Here is a 14778-nt window from a genome sequence, read left to right on the forward strand (position 1 = left end):
AACCCCTTACTAATGTTTCCTCATTTGCCCTCCTTCCAGAAGGGTTTGCAAGGAGAAAGAAGACCTCCCTTTGGTTTGTGGGGTCTCTGCTCGTGGTGTCTGTCTCCATCCTGACCATCGGCCTTGCCGCCACCACCAGGACGGAGAACGTGACAGTGGGGGGCTACTACCCAGGGATCACCGTGAGTACTGCTCCCCTCGGGGTCTGCCGGGAGGGCTGTGGGGTGCTGACACGCTCCACCCAGCTTGTGGGGTTGGAGGGTAGGGCACGGGAGCTGCTGTGGGTGGCTGTGCTCAGAATCTGCCCCCAGGGTCACCCCTGTTTCTCCTGGGCCCCGTGGCTGTGGTGGACGCTGGTTGGTCAGCCTGGAGCGGTGCCAGCATCCTGCCTTGTGCAGCTGGGCCGGCGTGAGCCCAGGGCCCTTACAAGCAAGGACGGGAGGGCGGGGGCAGGGAGAGCTGCGATGGGGGAAGATGCTGGAGGTGCAGGACGCCCATGCCAGCGAGTGCGCTGGCCCTGGAGCAGGACAGACACCGGCCCAGACTCGGCCCAGGGCCTCCGGACACAACCAGCCCGGCGAGAGCACGCTGACTGCACCGAGCCTGGGGGAAGAGACATGCGGCTTTAACAGAGACCTGCAACGGAGCCCCGACTGTGGTTGCGATAATCAGTGAGTCTCACGGGGGCAGCAGGAAAGGGCGTCCTGCTCCTCATCTCAGAGTTTGGGCAGGAATGCGGCACGGTACACCGGGGACAGCCCACTGAGATCTGGCAAGAAGTGCCGCCTGGATCCGGAATTACTGAGGGGACTTTCTGATGTGTGAATTCACGTCCACTGTTGTTAGCAACAGAATTTGCTCCGGGGCCCACACTGAGCACAAGGGGTCTGTGGGATCGGCTCTTGTCAGCGGGGATGCCCTTAAAATGCACCGGAACCCCGAGTGGCTGTCATAAATGCTAAGTCAGATCTGCTTTTTAAAGGAAGCTCATTTAATCCCATTACTCTTACTAAAAGTATCATCAAGATTAGCAATATTATTGGTAACATTTTTAGCAAGGATGAAAAGGTGGCATTAAATATTTTAAAATATTTCACATATATTGTTTGCTTCATCTTTTTAGTAATACTTTATTTTTATTTTCTGTCTCTGCGCCATAAACCTACAGTATCTGTGTATTATTTATGAGTAAACGTATAGCGTGCAGAAAAAGTTTTATCAGTGAAGTCTTAAGAGCTGCCAATATCCTGGGGGCCCCACCTTTCTGCCGTGGGTGGTGGGTGAGGAGGGGACCCCCGAGACGGCGTCGAGGTGTCGAGGGCATCTGCTCTGAGGGAGCCAGGTTCGGGGAGCAGGCCAGGTGGGCCGCGTCAGCCCGCCGGTTCAGAAGGTGAACTGCAGAGGAGCCGATGAGACGCACAAGGAAATGGGTGAAAGTCACCTGCGTGGGAATGCAGCGTCTGCGGACTTGACGGAGAGCGCACTGGGGAGGAACCCGGGCTGGGGGTTCGAGCGCCTCCAGCCGTTGATCGAGGGTGGGAGTCTTTGAAGCCGAACAGACACATTTTAATACGTTTCAGCGGAGTGGGATTCTGAGGCTTTGGAACTGAGGAGCTGGACGGTGCTATTCCGAAGTGCACGTGAAGAAAACGTTCATCTTTCCTCCTTGAGAATTCTTAAATTATCGGTGAACACGTCACCTGTGCTCGCGAGTCCATCTCCACAGACGAGGGTTCTGTAGCCACAGCGGGTCTGACTTGCGGTGCACTAAGTGTGACGCTGTGGCCTTGAGCGCCCACCACGGTGCCAGCGGGTCAGCACCCCAAACTCCGACGGAAGCCCGACCGGCGGGCAGCGCCCCCCTGCCCCTGCGGCGAGCCGCGTGCCGCGTGTGGCGTCTTCCCAGGGCTCTGGTCAAGCTGACGGATGTTACTGCACAAAGTCTCCCGCCAGGGGGACACACTCAGTGGAGGGTCCCAGTGCCCTGCCCTGGATCCCTCGTTTCGAGGCGAGCACAGTCAGGATATGTTTCTCCAGCAGCTCCGGGGCGGGAGCTGAGGCTTTCTTGAGGACAGGAAGACCCCCCTCGGCGTCCTCCCACTGCTGGAGCCTCCTTCCTACCTCTCCTCCCCTCCCCAAGGTGACCTGAGTCCAAAACTCACCTGTGATTGGCGTCAGCCACATCCGTGGGCCACTGGCAACTCTTCTTCCAAGTACCCTTGGTCCTGGTTCCCCAATATCTCACCCGAGGAGCCATCCTCTGACTCGGCCTTCAGACTGGTCCAGGAGAAACGTCAGGTGGCCCCTCACCTGACTAGCAGGTGGAGAAGACGGGCTGTGAGTGCTCTGAGTACCGGGAAGGAGCTGTCCCTCTGTGCTGGAGGGGAGGGGCGCATGATACCCTCTTCCATGATCAAGAGGTAAATATTGGAACACGGAGGTTGAGACGGGCCACGTTTCTGCAACTTCTGTTCCAATCACTGGCTTTGATCGAGCCCGAGGAGCCCACCCAAATAGGTATGAGCTTGTCTGCCACTGGTGGATAAGGTGGTAGGCGGAGGGGGGGACTGGCCGGCCTTGTCCCTTTAAAATGCTTTTAAGCATGGGAATGTCCGGTGCATTATTCAATGTTAAAGGCCAGCATTAAGCCTCAGGCATGCTAACCGGAGTGCTTTCTCCCTTGTTTTTCCTTCCATCCAGCTGGGCTTCGGAGCTTTCTTAGGAATTATTGGCATCAACCTGGTGGAGAATAGAAGGCAAATGGTAAGAATGCACATTGTTTCTTTCAAATGCAGAGTTGTAAGAGTGTTGTCCCTCAGCAGAGTGTGTTACAGCTACAGCTCGTGTTCCTAGGAAAGCCCCCCAATCCAATCCATCAACCTAGGATCAGGGCCCAGGTTCCCCAGGCTGTGCACTGCACAACTCTGGACCCGGGGCTTAGTGGGTGCCCTTCTCAATTAGTCTAAGTGAGGCTGGCTTCTAGGATCGTAAGGTGCGTCCTACAACCTCACAGCTGAAGTCGAGGCACAGAAAGAAAAGTTTAGGGTGTGGGGGTGGGTTGGGGGTTAGGCTCTCCCAAGCTGAGGAGAGAGGGGAAGTGGATGGGAAAGCAAGGGGCCCGTGGCTCCCTGGGCTTCACAGCGAGGAAGTGCAGACCCTGGGTGTATGAAGGCCAGCCTCGATCAGTTTTCCAGACGTGGTATCTTTATTAATGATTTCAATATGGCCTCTGTTTGCTGATGCACTGTTTTGGGGTTAGAGCTCCAAGAAGAGTCAGTTAATTTTCCAATTCATTGTGACGGCGAGTGTTGAATTCTGAGAGGTTTTCAGAGGGGATTTGGAGCCACTCGGCCGTTTGGGACTGGTCTCCAGCTCCAGCCGCTCGGGCTCTCACCCTGCGTTATTCCCACGTTTCCAGCCACTCGCCCTGGGCTTTCTCTGTGCGCAAGGGGCTGCAGTAGATGACCCCACATGTCCCCCTTGCCCGGATGACAGCGAAGGTCTGTGGCTTAGCTGTGGGGGCCACTGTCACACCTCACACTGAGAAGATGGCCCCTGGGGCAGAAGGAGCCTGGCTGAGTAAGGGGCAGGTCCTGCCATGGGGCCGGGGAGGGAGCAGGTCAAAGATTTGGGTTGTGGCAGAGACAAGTGTTTTGTCCCAAGTGCTGGTAGGGTGGGCGCCTGCTCTGGGCCGCTGGCTGTGAAGAGGTGGACAGAGGACCCGGGGCTTCTGTGCGGGACCCACCCTCTTCGCCCTCCTCACACTCGGCTCCTGGAGGCCCCCTCCTCCCGGAGGCTCTTGCAGGAGGGAGGTGGGGGCAGCGCTTGGGAAACAGAAGCAGCCCTTGCTCCTGTGTCTGCCCCGAGGACGCCCCGGAGGGGGTGCCTTTAAAGGTTCTTACAGAGCTCCTTCCGGGCCCTCAGCTGAGCCATATTTAAGGATCTTCAGTGGGAGAAACCGATTTCCTTCCATGCTTGACCACATTAAAATGTAACTGTCCCGGCGGAGGTCGGTGATTTAAAGCTGCATGGAGGCGGTAAGGCACGAAGCGTGTAGAGAGGGCTCCCAGCTGCAGCTGCGCTGGGAGAACCCCACTCTCCAATTCCCCAGGCCTCTCTCCCCCGAGGTTCCCGCCTCTCCGCGCTCTCCCTTCCTGCCCAGGCGGCTGTCTCCTGACATGCTTCTCTACGCGATTTCCCCGGGGGAGGGGGGCAGAGCAGCCTGTGATGCGGGGGGGATAGGCCACGGGCCCGGTGGGCGGCAGGCCGGCACCCTCGTGGGCAGTGCAGACCCACTCGGGTCCATGGACACCTATTTCTTTCCCCCTTTTAAAGAAGTGTTACTGAGATATAATTCACCCACCTAATGCATAAAATTCAGTGACTTTTAGCATAAAACAGGTATGTGCAACCATCACCATAGCGAATTGGAGAACGTTTCCATCCTTTCAGCCAGAAACCTGTGCAGTCAGCCCTTGGGCCTCCGTGCCCATTTCCAGCCCCAGGTGACCGCTGATCGACTTTGGGTCTGGACTGTGGTATGCCTGGCTACTGTCACTCTGGTTCGCCCACGCTGTGGCCCAGTTCAGGACGCCATTGTTTTATGGCCAAGTCGAGTTCTGGCGAATGGATGGGCCGCTGTTTGTGTATCATTCATCAGTGACGGTCACTTGGGTCGTTGCCACCTTGGGCATTCATGAACAGTTCCGCTATTGACATTGGAAGACACAGGTTTCTGTTGCTGGGATGGGACTGCCGAGTCCTACGGCAATCGCTGGCAGAGCCGCAGACTACAGCCGCGCCGGGTTCCCAGTGTCTCCAAGCCCGCCATCACTCGTGCTCATGTCTGGGGGGCGTGACACGGAATCTCGTTGTTTCTTTGATCACTAGTGACCTTGGGCTTCTCTTCATGGGCTTATTGGTCTTTTCCATCTCTTTTTGTAGACAAATGTCCGTTCAAATCCTCTGCTGATTTTCAAGTTGGGTAACTGATCTTTGCATCACTGACTTGTCAGAGTCCTTTACACGTTCCCCATCCAAGCCCTCCGTCAGAGTCATGACTTGCAAATATCCTCTCCTGTCTCTGGGCTTTCTTCACCTTCTTGAAGGCAGCCCTTTGAGGCCCAGACGTTTGCAGTTTCAATGAAGACCAATTTGTGCATTGTCTCTTTTGTTGTTCCCACTGTTGGTGCCATTTCTTTCTCTCTCTCTCTTTTTAAAGATTTATTTATTTATTTATTTGAGAGAGAGTGAGAGTGAGAGCATGAGTGGGGGGGGCAGAGGGAGAGGCAGAGAGAATCTCCAGCAGACTGTGTGCTGAGCGCGGAGCCTGACGCAGGACTCGATCTCCCAACTGGGAAGATCAGGACCTGAGCCGAAACCAAGAGTGAGTTGCTTAACGGCCTGTGCCTCCCAGGCGCCCCCTTTGGTGCCATTTCTAAGAACCCCGCGCCAGCTCCAAGATCATGAAGATTCACCCCTCTGTTTTCTGAGTTTCATCACTTACATGTAAGTCTTCGGTCCATTTTGAGTGAATGTTTGCATATGGTGTGACGTAGGGTCCACATTTCACCTTCTCCATGTGGCCCCTCACTTGGTGGGAGGTCAGGCTTTTCCCCACGGAATGGTCTCGATGCCCTGGTTGGTCGCCACTTAGTCACACGTGCGTCTGCTCTGGGGCTCTCAGTTCTCCTTTTCGACCACAGGTCTGTCTTTGTGTCAGCGCACAGTGTCTCAATTACTGTTGCTTTGTGTGAGTTTTGAAATCAACATGAGTCTTCTCACTTCATTCCTCTTTTTCAGGATTGTTCTGGTTATTCTCTGTCTTTGCAATTTCGCATGCATTTTCGAATCAGCTTGCCAATTTCTGCAGTGAGGTGAGCTGGGATTCTGTTGGGGGTTCTGCTCCATCTATGGGTCAGTTTAGAGGGTGTCATTGGCTTGACGATGTTAAGTACCCTGACCCATGAATGTGGGATGTGTTGCTATGTTTTCAGGATCTACTTTCATTTCCCTCAGTGATATTTTGTGCTGTTGGGTCTGTGGTGTGCTGCTTTTGCTAAGTTTATTCCTAAGTATTTTATTCTTTTGGAGGGCGTTATGAACGCGGTTGTCTCCCTCACTCCATTTTTGGATTGTCCATTGCATGTGTGGAAAAGGCAGTAGATTCTTCTGTGTTCATCTTGTATCCTGTAGATCGTTGAGCTCATTCTTTTGTTCTGATAGTTTTCAGTGGATTCTTTAAGATTCTGCATCCATAAGATCATGTCACCTGCAAATAGAGATAGTTTTGCTTCTTCCTTTCCAATCTGGATGCTGGAGGTCTGGTTTGGAGGCTCTAGTGAGAGGAGACAATGTGTGGCCCGGCTTGCCTGCAGGCTTCCCTGTGTGCCAGGCCAGAGCCTTCAAACGGGAGCTGTCTGTGACGCCTGCACCATCTCGGTTCTTGTCAGGAAGGTGCTCTCCAGGCTAACTTTGTGGGATGAATGTATTCACTAACATTTTACTTAATGTTGATGGAGACTGAAGCCTATATCCCCTGCGAGCAGCAATGTGATCTCGGGAAACTCACTCGACCCTTTTGGACCTCGGTTTCCTCATCTCCAAGGCTGCTGGGAGCACCTATGTGAGGGCACCCAGCACCGCGCTGGCCTCGAGCAGCTGTCCGGCAATGGTAGCCGCTGTCAGACACCGTTCTTCAGCGCCCAGGCCTTCAGGACATTGGGGTTGCTTCACGAGTCGGTAAATAGCAAACAGAGAGAATGCACTTCCAGGGCATCCAGATATGTAAGAATGTTTTCTTCTTTCTTGATTTGTTTTTAATTTCCTCTGATGGAAAATTTAAACATACTCAAAAGTAGGCAGAGGAGACCAATGAACTTCATGGCCATCTTACCTCCCACCCATTTCGTCCGTTCCCACGTTATTTTGAAGCAAATACCAGACGTAGTACCATTTCATCTGTAAATAGTTCACTCTGTTAAAATTTATGGGGTAGAATCCGACTGTTACAAGTGGCTTCATGCTTATCTCTGCTCATCTCTATGTCAGTCTCCCGTGATGGCATAAGAAGGCCCAGTGAGTCAGCTTTTCACGTTTTTCTATTCATGGGGAGTTACTGGCTTCTCCTCACCCAGACGGATGCACAGTTGTCAGTTTCACTACCAGCTCAGCGTCCGGGCGGCCCCAGAGGCAGGCGGGAGATGCCAGGGGCCGAGAGCAGAGTGCGAACTGCCAGCCTGCCTCTGTACGTGTGAGACACACACACACACACACAGACGTGCAATACCCTGTGCACGGCGGGCTGGGCACCGGGCGGGCTCTGGTCTCCTGCAGCACATGTGTAGGGAGCCCCGCACAGGGCGCCTGGGAGGGACTTTGGGGAGGACAGGGAGCGGCAGTCGAGACAGGGGAGGCCCAGAAGGACCTGTCCCAAGGCTGGGACGGGGAGGTCGGAATGTGAGCTCGCCCATGTGGCCTCATCCCCTGTGGCAGTGTGGGCCTGGGCGCTGTCCCTGCAGCTGCAGGGGGGGAGGGGCGCTCCACCGAGGGTCCCCTTGGTCTCACCTCAGCCCCTGTCTGCAGACCCGCTCATGTCTCTCCCTGCACACCACCAGGGAAGCCGTCTGGTCCTGTGTTTGGGGGTTTTGGTTACTGAATCAGTCTTACCTTACGTGGGTTTGTGGAAATCCACTGTTTCTTCACGAGTCTGTGCTGGTAATTGGTGTTTCCAGGAGCTGGTTCATCTCCGTGATCACGCTTGTTGGGGCGCAAGGGCTCACAGCTTCTTATAACCCTTTTAATTTCTGTAAAGTTGATAATAATGTTCCTAAATCCATTCCTGACTTCAGTCGTCTGGTTTTTCCCTCCTGTTCTCTGAGTTCAGCTAAAGACTTGGCAGCTCTGTTGGTGTTTTCGAAGAACCAGCTTCCAGGATCATGGGTTGTCTTTACTTCTCTTCCCCTGGGTCTTTTATCCTGCATTAACCTTCGTCATCCCCTTTGCTCTGCTGGTTTGGGTTCAGTTTGCTCTTTTTTTCCAGTTCTTTGGGGCGTTTGGAGCCGAGATCCCTTGGCTTTATCAGTGTGTTTACAGGGGTGAGACCCACCAAGCTTCAGCCGTTCCCCTGAACGGGGCCCCCGTAGGCTTTCATGTCATCCTGTTCACCTCAACCTGGGGTGCGGCCTCCCTGCTGACTTTTTCTGTGACCTGTTGTCTGTTTCAGGGTGTGGTGTTTGGTTTCCGCGTATTTGTGCATTTTCCATTTCCCCCGTGATTACTTTCTAGCCCCATTTTTGTGGTTGGGGCGCAGAAGCTGGGGACGGCGGGAGTGTGGAGGGAAGACACACGGACTCCGGCCTGGGGTTGTGGGGGGAGGCAGGGTGGTCTGTGTGGTGATCACATCAGGGCGAGGCTCAGAGCCCTCAGTGTCCCCCGACGAAGAACCCCAATCACAGCCGGGGGCAGATGGTACAAAGGGGACAGAGGGACACCTGGTGAGGGATGGCCCAAGAGCCCTGGCCCCCTGCTTCGGGGTGTCGGGACCTCCCGCAGGATCCCTGGTGAGGGCCCGGTGATCTCCTTGACGGCATCCCCGCCAGCCTTGTCCACGCGATGCCCCTGGGCTGCAGACTGAGCCCCTCCACCTGTGCTGGGGGCCACCCTCCACCTGCCTGTTTTGATTAACGCCCCCTCCACCAGTGCTGATGTCTCTCCCGAGGCCTGTGGCCTGACCGCTCTGCCTCTCCCGTGTCCCCTCCAGGTGCCACGAGCAGACCAGCCCCTTGCTCTGCATCAGTTCCCACCTGGTCGTCACTTACCTGAGTCATCGTCCCCAGGAGTTAACTGTCCCCTTCCCACCTGCCCCCGTCCACCCCCTGCAGCCAGAGGGCTCTCAAGCCCCAGGGCAGGTCTTCACAGACCTTCCTGAGAGCACCACCTTCCCAGTAAGACCCCGACCCCTTTGGTGGCCCTGAGTCACTGGGTGTGTCTAATGCCCCGGACAAGAGGCCTGTCCACCAGGGGTCAACGTTCCCACCAGGTGACAAGCTTCTCACCAGGTGACAAGCTTTCACCCACATTTTTCTCTCTTTCCTGCAGTATCAATATGACCTTATCTATTGGTATTCGGTTTTTAATCTGGCTTCCCTGTTGCAATGTGAACTCTGTAAGCCCAGGGGAGATCTGAAGGTGCCCTTCCCCTCATCCCGGGAGGGGGGACTGGGCGGTGAGGCTTGTTACTCCTGTCCCTGTGGGCTCACGGCCTCCGCGCCCAGCGGTTACGTCCGTCCTCGTGGGCTCACGGCCTCCGTGCCGAGTGCGCATGTGCAGCAGCCCCATGTGGTGCGGAGCGTGATGCTAGCACTGATGTTTACTTTTCGAGGGTGGTGGGCAGAAATGCAGGGTCTGTCCAAAGCTGATGAGAATGTTCAAGTGGTGGGACAGTTTGCATAAGACCAAACCAGAGCATGTCTGTAGGTGGAGAGATCTGCGGGCACCGGGCAACGGCAGAGGGTGCTGCCCACGTTCTGGGTGAAATCGGATGGAGGTGTCACGGGAGTTCTCTTGGCCACTGCTGGGTCAGAGCTGATCGCGTGGCCAGGACGTGGAGTGTGGCCTTCTCTGAGGGCCATCGAGTCCGTGCACAATGAGCTCCCTGGGGCAGCAGGTCCTGACAGCGCCCTGCTTGCACACTCGTGGTGGGAGAAGTAGCAGGCCGTCAGCACATCAGGGGCAGGGCGACTTCTAGAAGCTTCTCAGGCAAGTGGCAAGCACTTGGTGGATGTCCTGGCCAGCACCTGAGCCGGGGTGTGGGTGCACAATGCACAGGGCGGGGGACCCCCACTTCCGACGAGGGCCTGATAGCCAGGCTGCCCCAGGCCCCCCCAGGCTCTAGGAGAGCCGTCACTGGGGACAGTCCTGCTCCTTGAGGACACCAGATGTGGCCCGGGGAGGTGGCTGGGGACAAGGGAGGCAGGTGTAGAAGTGGGGGGCGCCACGGAAAGAGGGTCCATGCCGTGGGCTGTGAGGCCTGTCCGCAGCCCAGGGTGCCTGGGATCTAAGCACGGTGGGCCGGCATGAGCACGGCGTCTGAGACAGAGCAGGAGCTCGGGGGCGTTTGCCGGAGGAGTGGACTCTCCCTCCCATTGGATTTGTGCCAGAGAGTCTGCCCCCCTTCCTGAGACCACGGGCTGCTTGGGAGGCCTGGCAGAGGGGCACGGGGCTGCATTCTGACCTCCTGAAATTGCAGGGTGGCCGGCCCTCCCGGGAGGGCCCCACCTGGGAGGGACACGTGAGCTAATGGACTCTGCACTCCAAGGTGGTTCTGTTCATGTGCTTCAGCTCCTCTGGCCAGGACGAGCCCCAGCGGGCATGGTGGCCCCTCTGCAGACAGGGTCCTTCCCTGTGGGCTATGAGGCTGCTCCCAGGAGCAGGTGGCATTATGGGGCCTGATGCTAAGCAGCACGGTGCCGCCGTGGGGTTCGGGCCAGTAGGAGGGGCTCAGCATTTCCTCCTGAAAGGCCTGAGCTGGACGAGGCCAAGCCACGCAGCTCTGGGGCCGACAGAACAGTCAGCAGGGGAAGCTCGAGGGCTCAGCAGTCCAATTACATGCAGGATTTTCATTCATTCACTTATTTATTTTGGAAAACGGCCGGCTGAATCTTTTATAGGTGTTTTAATGCATTTTCTCACAACGGCAATACAAACACAGGGCAGCTTGATCCCGTAATTTCTGCAGATGATGTTCCCGTGACCCTTCCCGTCCTGATCCTTCCACAGTGTGCAGAAGCTTCCCGAGAACGAAGCCATGTGGCTTCTCCGTCCCCACCAGAATGAAGGAAGCGCTTGTGCCTTTGGCCACCTCCACAGTCAGCGCGGTGGGTGGGCAGCCCCTCCCAGTGCCACGGCCCTCCGTGGGCGCCTGCTGGGCATGATTCCCTCCCGCGCGCAGTCTGGTTGCGGTGGAGGCAACGCACCTAAGCTGTTTTTGGAACAGTTGGTTTGGGGACTGCCACGTGCCACGGGATAATTATTCTTTGCTGTTTGGATGAACAATGGGCAGCACCTCCCCCCCCTCGGGGCCTCAGATTCTCTTTTAGTCAATTCATCATCGGATGTCAGAAATGTCAGACCGTGCGGAAGAGCCGAGGACCTCTGTTGGCTTTGTCACATGGGCCCCCGGCCCCAGAGAGGCAGGCTCCAAGGAGGCGCTCTGGAAAATTCTATTCAATGCAAGAATGGTTGGGGCCAGCACCTCTGTCTCCAGAGGGGGAAACTGAGGACCAGACAGTCCCCAGTTCAGGGGCCCCCAAGGACCTGGGCAAAACCCTGACTTGTGAAGTCAGGGGACAGTTTCCACTGGGCACTGGCTGGGCGGGGGTCCAGGGTGAGCCAGAGAGCCCGCCCCACTCTGTCCCCTGGAGTGTCAAGCAGGTGGCATTTCATACCAGCTCCCTGTGCTTTGCTGAACAAATAAATAATTCAGGTTAACAAGGATGGAGAGGGAGCGGGCCCCTTGGAACAGTAGCCAGTGAGCCTGACTGCTGTCAGAAGCAGCAACTAGGACAACTGGGGAAACAGTCCGGAGCGCGTTTCTGAGACTGGAGACCCAGACAGCTGCTCACCAGCACGTGTCCTGGTTACAGCGTCCCGGACGCAGTAAATACATACACGTGTGCGGGTCATGCGGGCGGGGTCTTCTGCTACTGAGGGTTCCAGGCAAGAAGTTGCGGCTGCGGTTTTCATGGTGTTAACATGCAGGCAATCTCAGGGGATGTCATAGGGGAATTTTGCTACTTGTTTTGGTACATTTAAAATTATTTCACAAAAAAAGTTTTAAAAATTTAAAGAAATGTCCAACAAATGCAAGAAAATTTCTTAATCTAATAGAAATGCGGCTGGAAATACTGATGAGCCTGTTTTGCCCATCAAACGGCAGCGTGTAAACATCTAATTATTAGTAGGAAGCATGTTTGGGGTCTAAGGAGACCGGTGCTAGATGGAGTAAAAACCGGCAGAGCCTCTTCATGGGACAATGTGGCACTTTCTGACGCTAAGGTGCAGAGACCCAGACGTGTCCTGCTTAATGTGTCGGTCGTGTGGGCTCCAGGGCCCGCCCTGCAGAGATTCCCACACAGAAACCCAGATTTGTACACAGGACACATGCAGGGTCTTTGTCGCAGAGTTTGCAATAGCAGGAAACTGCAGACCGTTTAATAATCCACTTATTCACGGGGACTGCGGAGGCCCCGGGGGTCAGAAGCCCCCAGTCTGCAGTGTGGAAGGCCCAGCAGGAACGCCGCCCGCCGGGGGCAGCTGAGTCGGGGCAGGGCGGGGTCGGGAGAGGCCGCGAGCCCGGGTAGCAAAGGAGCTTTGCACGGTTTGTGTTGGGAGGACAGGTGTCGGGAGCACGTAACGCCCACCCGCTTCTCTGCCCTCTGCCCCAGCTGGTCGCGGCCATCGTGTTCATCAGCTTCGGCGTGGTGGCGGCCTTCTGCTGTGCCATTGTGGACGGCGTGTTCGCAGCTCGGCACATAGTGAGTTCCTTCTCCTCCATTTGGTTCTCGTTGCTGGCCGGGGTTTAAAAGCATCTACAAAAACAAAACTCATTTTTCAGAATTCAGCTCCCTGACCTTCCCGGTTCCTCTCTCCACTGTTTGCCAAATGCTGTCTCTCCCCTGGCTTTTCTTCACTCTCTGCAAAACTGGCCCAGCACACGTGCACACCCATGCACACGTGTGCACACACACAGTCACATTTGGACAGCTCACATGCACACACAGTGCACTCACACGCCTGTGTGCATCACACGTGTACAGGCACGCACACACACGTGCCTACTGTGTGCATACTCATGGGCACAGGCACATGTTCATCTGCATGCACACGCACACGCTGAGCACACACACACTCACACGCACATACGCACGCTCGCATACATACCAGTGCACGCACACACTCAGCATACACGTGGGCATAAGCACGTGCACACACTCACGGACATGCATGTACACTGACACACAGACATACACTCGTGTGCACACGTGCACGCCGACACGCACAGGCACCAGCATCGGCATCTGGCTGCATCCGAAAGCTCGGCTTCCTGCGTGACTTTCCTGGCTCATGGCTCTGAACCCTCTGCCTGAGCACTTAGGTCAAACTCGTGTCTTGGGAGCTTGTGATGGCGTTTTCTCGCTGATGCTGTCGCTGGGAGACCCTTTATCTCTGTCTCATCTCATGGTGTGAACCCGAGATGACGTGTGCCTCTGTGGGCCCTTGCGGTGGAGCCGCCCCAGCCCCACGCTGTGGAACCGTGGCTCTCCCGTGGCCACGGCTCAGAGAGCTGGCTCGTGTTGTTGCGGCCAAGCAGGTTCCAAGTGAAGGAGAAATGAGAGTGACGAGGATGGCGAGCATAAAGGTATTGACGTCCGCTACCATCGGTCAAGGCGACCAGTCAAAGCGGATGTAACATCCATGGCCAAATTAGGTAGGATATTTTTAAAAATTTTTGTATGTTTAGAAAAGCTTTGCTGTGATGTCAGGAAATGGCTCTTGTTTCTGACCCGTCCTTGGCCCACATTTCTTCTGAAACAAGATGCCCATCATGTGTGACTGCCTTTGACCTTGGATGCTGGACATAAGAGCCGGCGGGGCCGGTGCTGGCTCGGCCTCTGCCGTGTGCCGGGCGAACCGTGTCGACCTTCCCACTGTCCCGTCCTGCTAAAGGACAGCAGCTGCTGGTTGTTCCCTGAGACCCCGTGACAGACGTCTGCAGCCTGAGGAGTGCTGGGCCGGGAGCAAATGGACAGCATGTCCCTGCTGCCCCGTGGCCTCTGAGCTCACCAGTGAGCACACCGCTCAGCGACGGCCTCAGGGGGGCACCTCCCACGGAATGCTCTGTCCCCACAAATCCTCGTGTTGAAACCTTGCCCCGGAGGTGAGGGTGACTGGGGTGCAGCCTTTGGGAGGTCATGGGGTGGGGCCTTTGTGAAGGGACCTCCTCCTCGAGGGCGAGCCCACACTGTCCCTGAGCCCGGAGCTGACTTCCCACGAGATGCCGGATCTGGCGGCCCCCGACCTTGGACTTCCAGCTGCCGGACCACCAGGAACACATGTCTGTTGCTCACTAACCCCAGTTCATGGTACCTTCGTGGCAGAAACCCACATGGACTGGGAAATTGGTACCAACCGTGGGTACTGCCTGGGGTTCCCAGGGCCAAGCCAAGCCCCTGGGGGTGGGGGAGGCGACCCTTCCTCTGTTTCTGTGTCATGTGGCCTCTGCCGACAGATGCAGGCGAGGAAGAGCCTCCCAGGACAGCCCTGGCCTGTGGGGTGGCCGGGCCCCTGCAGGGCTCCCATGCGGCCCCGGGCCGTGCGGGCCAGCTGGCGCCTGGAAGGGGCAGAGGCCAGAACCCAGCCAGAGTCCCATGGCTGTCCCTCTCGGTGTTCATCGTTTTCAAGTATTAACGTTTCTAGCACGTTTTCCGTGTTTCTCTATCCTTTGTCTCACACTTCTGTTTCTCAGTTTTTATTTTTGGAAAGATTGTTTGAGTTACGAGTCCCCAGCCAGTATTTGCTCTCATGGTTCTGGGGCACTTCCCTTGGTTAGAACAGAAAGCGTGTCCTTTGATCTGAATCTGATTTCCCATCTGAAGCCTGACCGAGGGCTCCCCGAGCCGGGCACGGAGGTGGGTGAACAGCAAGGGTCTCGGGGCTCAGAACATGCTGGCTGGGGGTGCTTATTCCAGGGCCTTCTAAAGAGGACCCCTTCCCCCC

General features: G+C 56.1%; 1 protein-coding gene across 3 annotated transcripts in view; it reads left to right on the forward strand.

Moving 5' to 3' along the window:
- The window catches only part of TMEM255B (transmembrane protein 255B), a 61251-nt gene that overhangs the window by 3822 nt on the left and 42651 nt on the right, over positions 1-14778 (forward strand). For 2 of the 3 annotated variants that reach the window (XM_034665535.1, XM_034665536.1), the window contains exons 2-3: positions 40-182; positions 2701-2763. In XM_034665535.1, the coding sequence (XP_034521426.1) occupies positions 40-182; positions 2701-2763 (206 nt within the window). Of the gene's footprint in view, positions 1-39; positions 183-2700; positions 2764-12446; positions 12537-14778 lie in introns of all 3 variants that reach the window. The other variant, XM_034665537.1, reaches the window with a different exon arrangement.

The sequence above is a fragment of the Ailuropoda melanoleuca genome, chromosome 7 (assembly GCF_002007445.2).
Source record: "Ailuropoda melanoleuca isolate Jingjing chromosome 7, ASM200744v2, whole genome shotgun sequence".
Classification (NCBI taxonomy): Eukaryota; Metazoa; Chordata; class Mammalia; order Carnivora; family Ursidae; genus Ailuropoda; species Ailuropoda melanoleuca.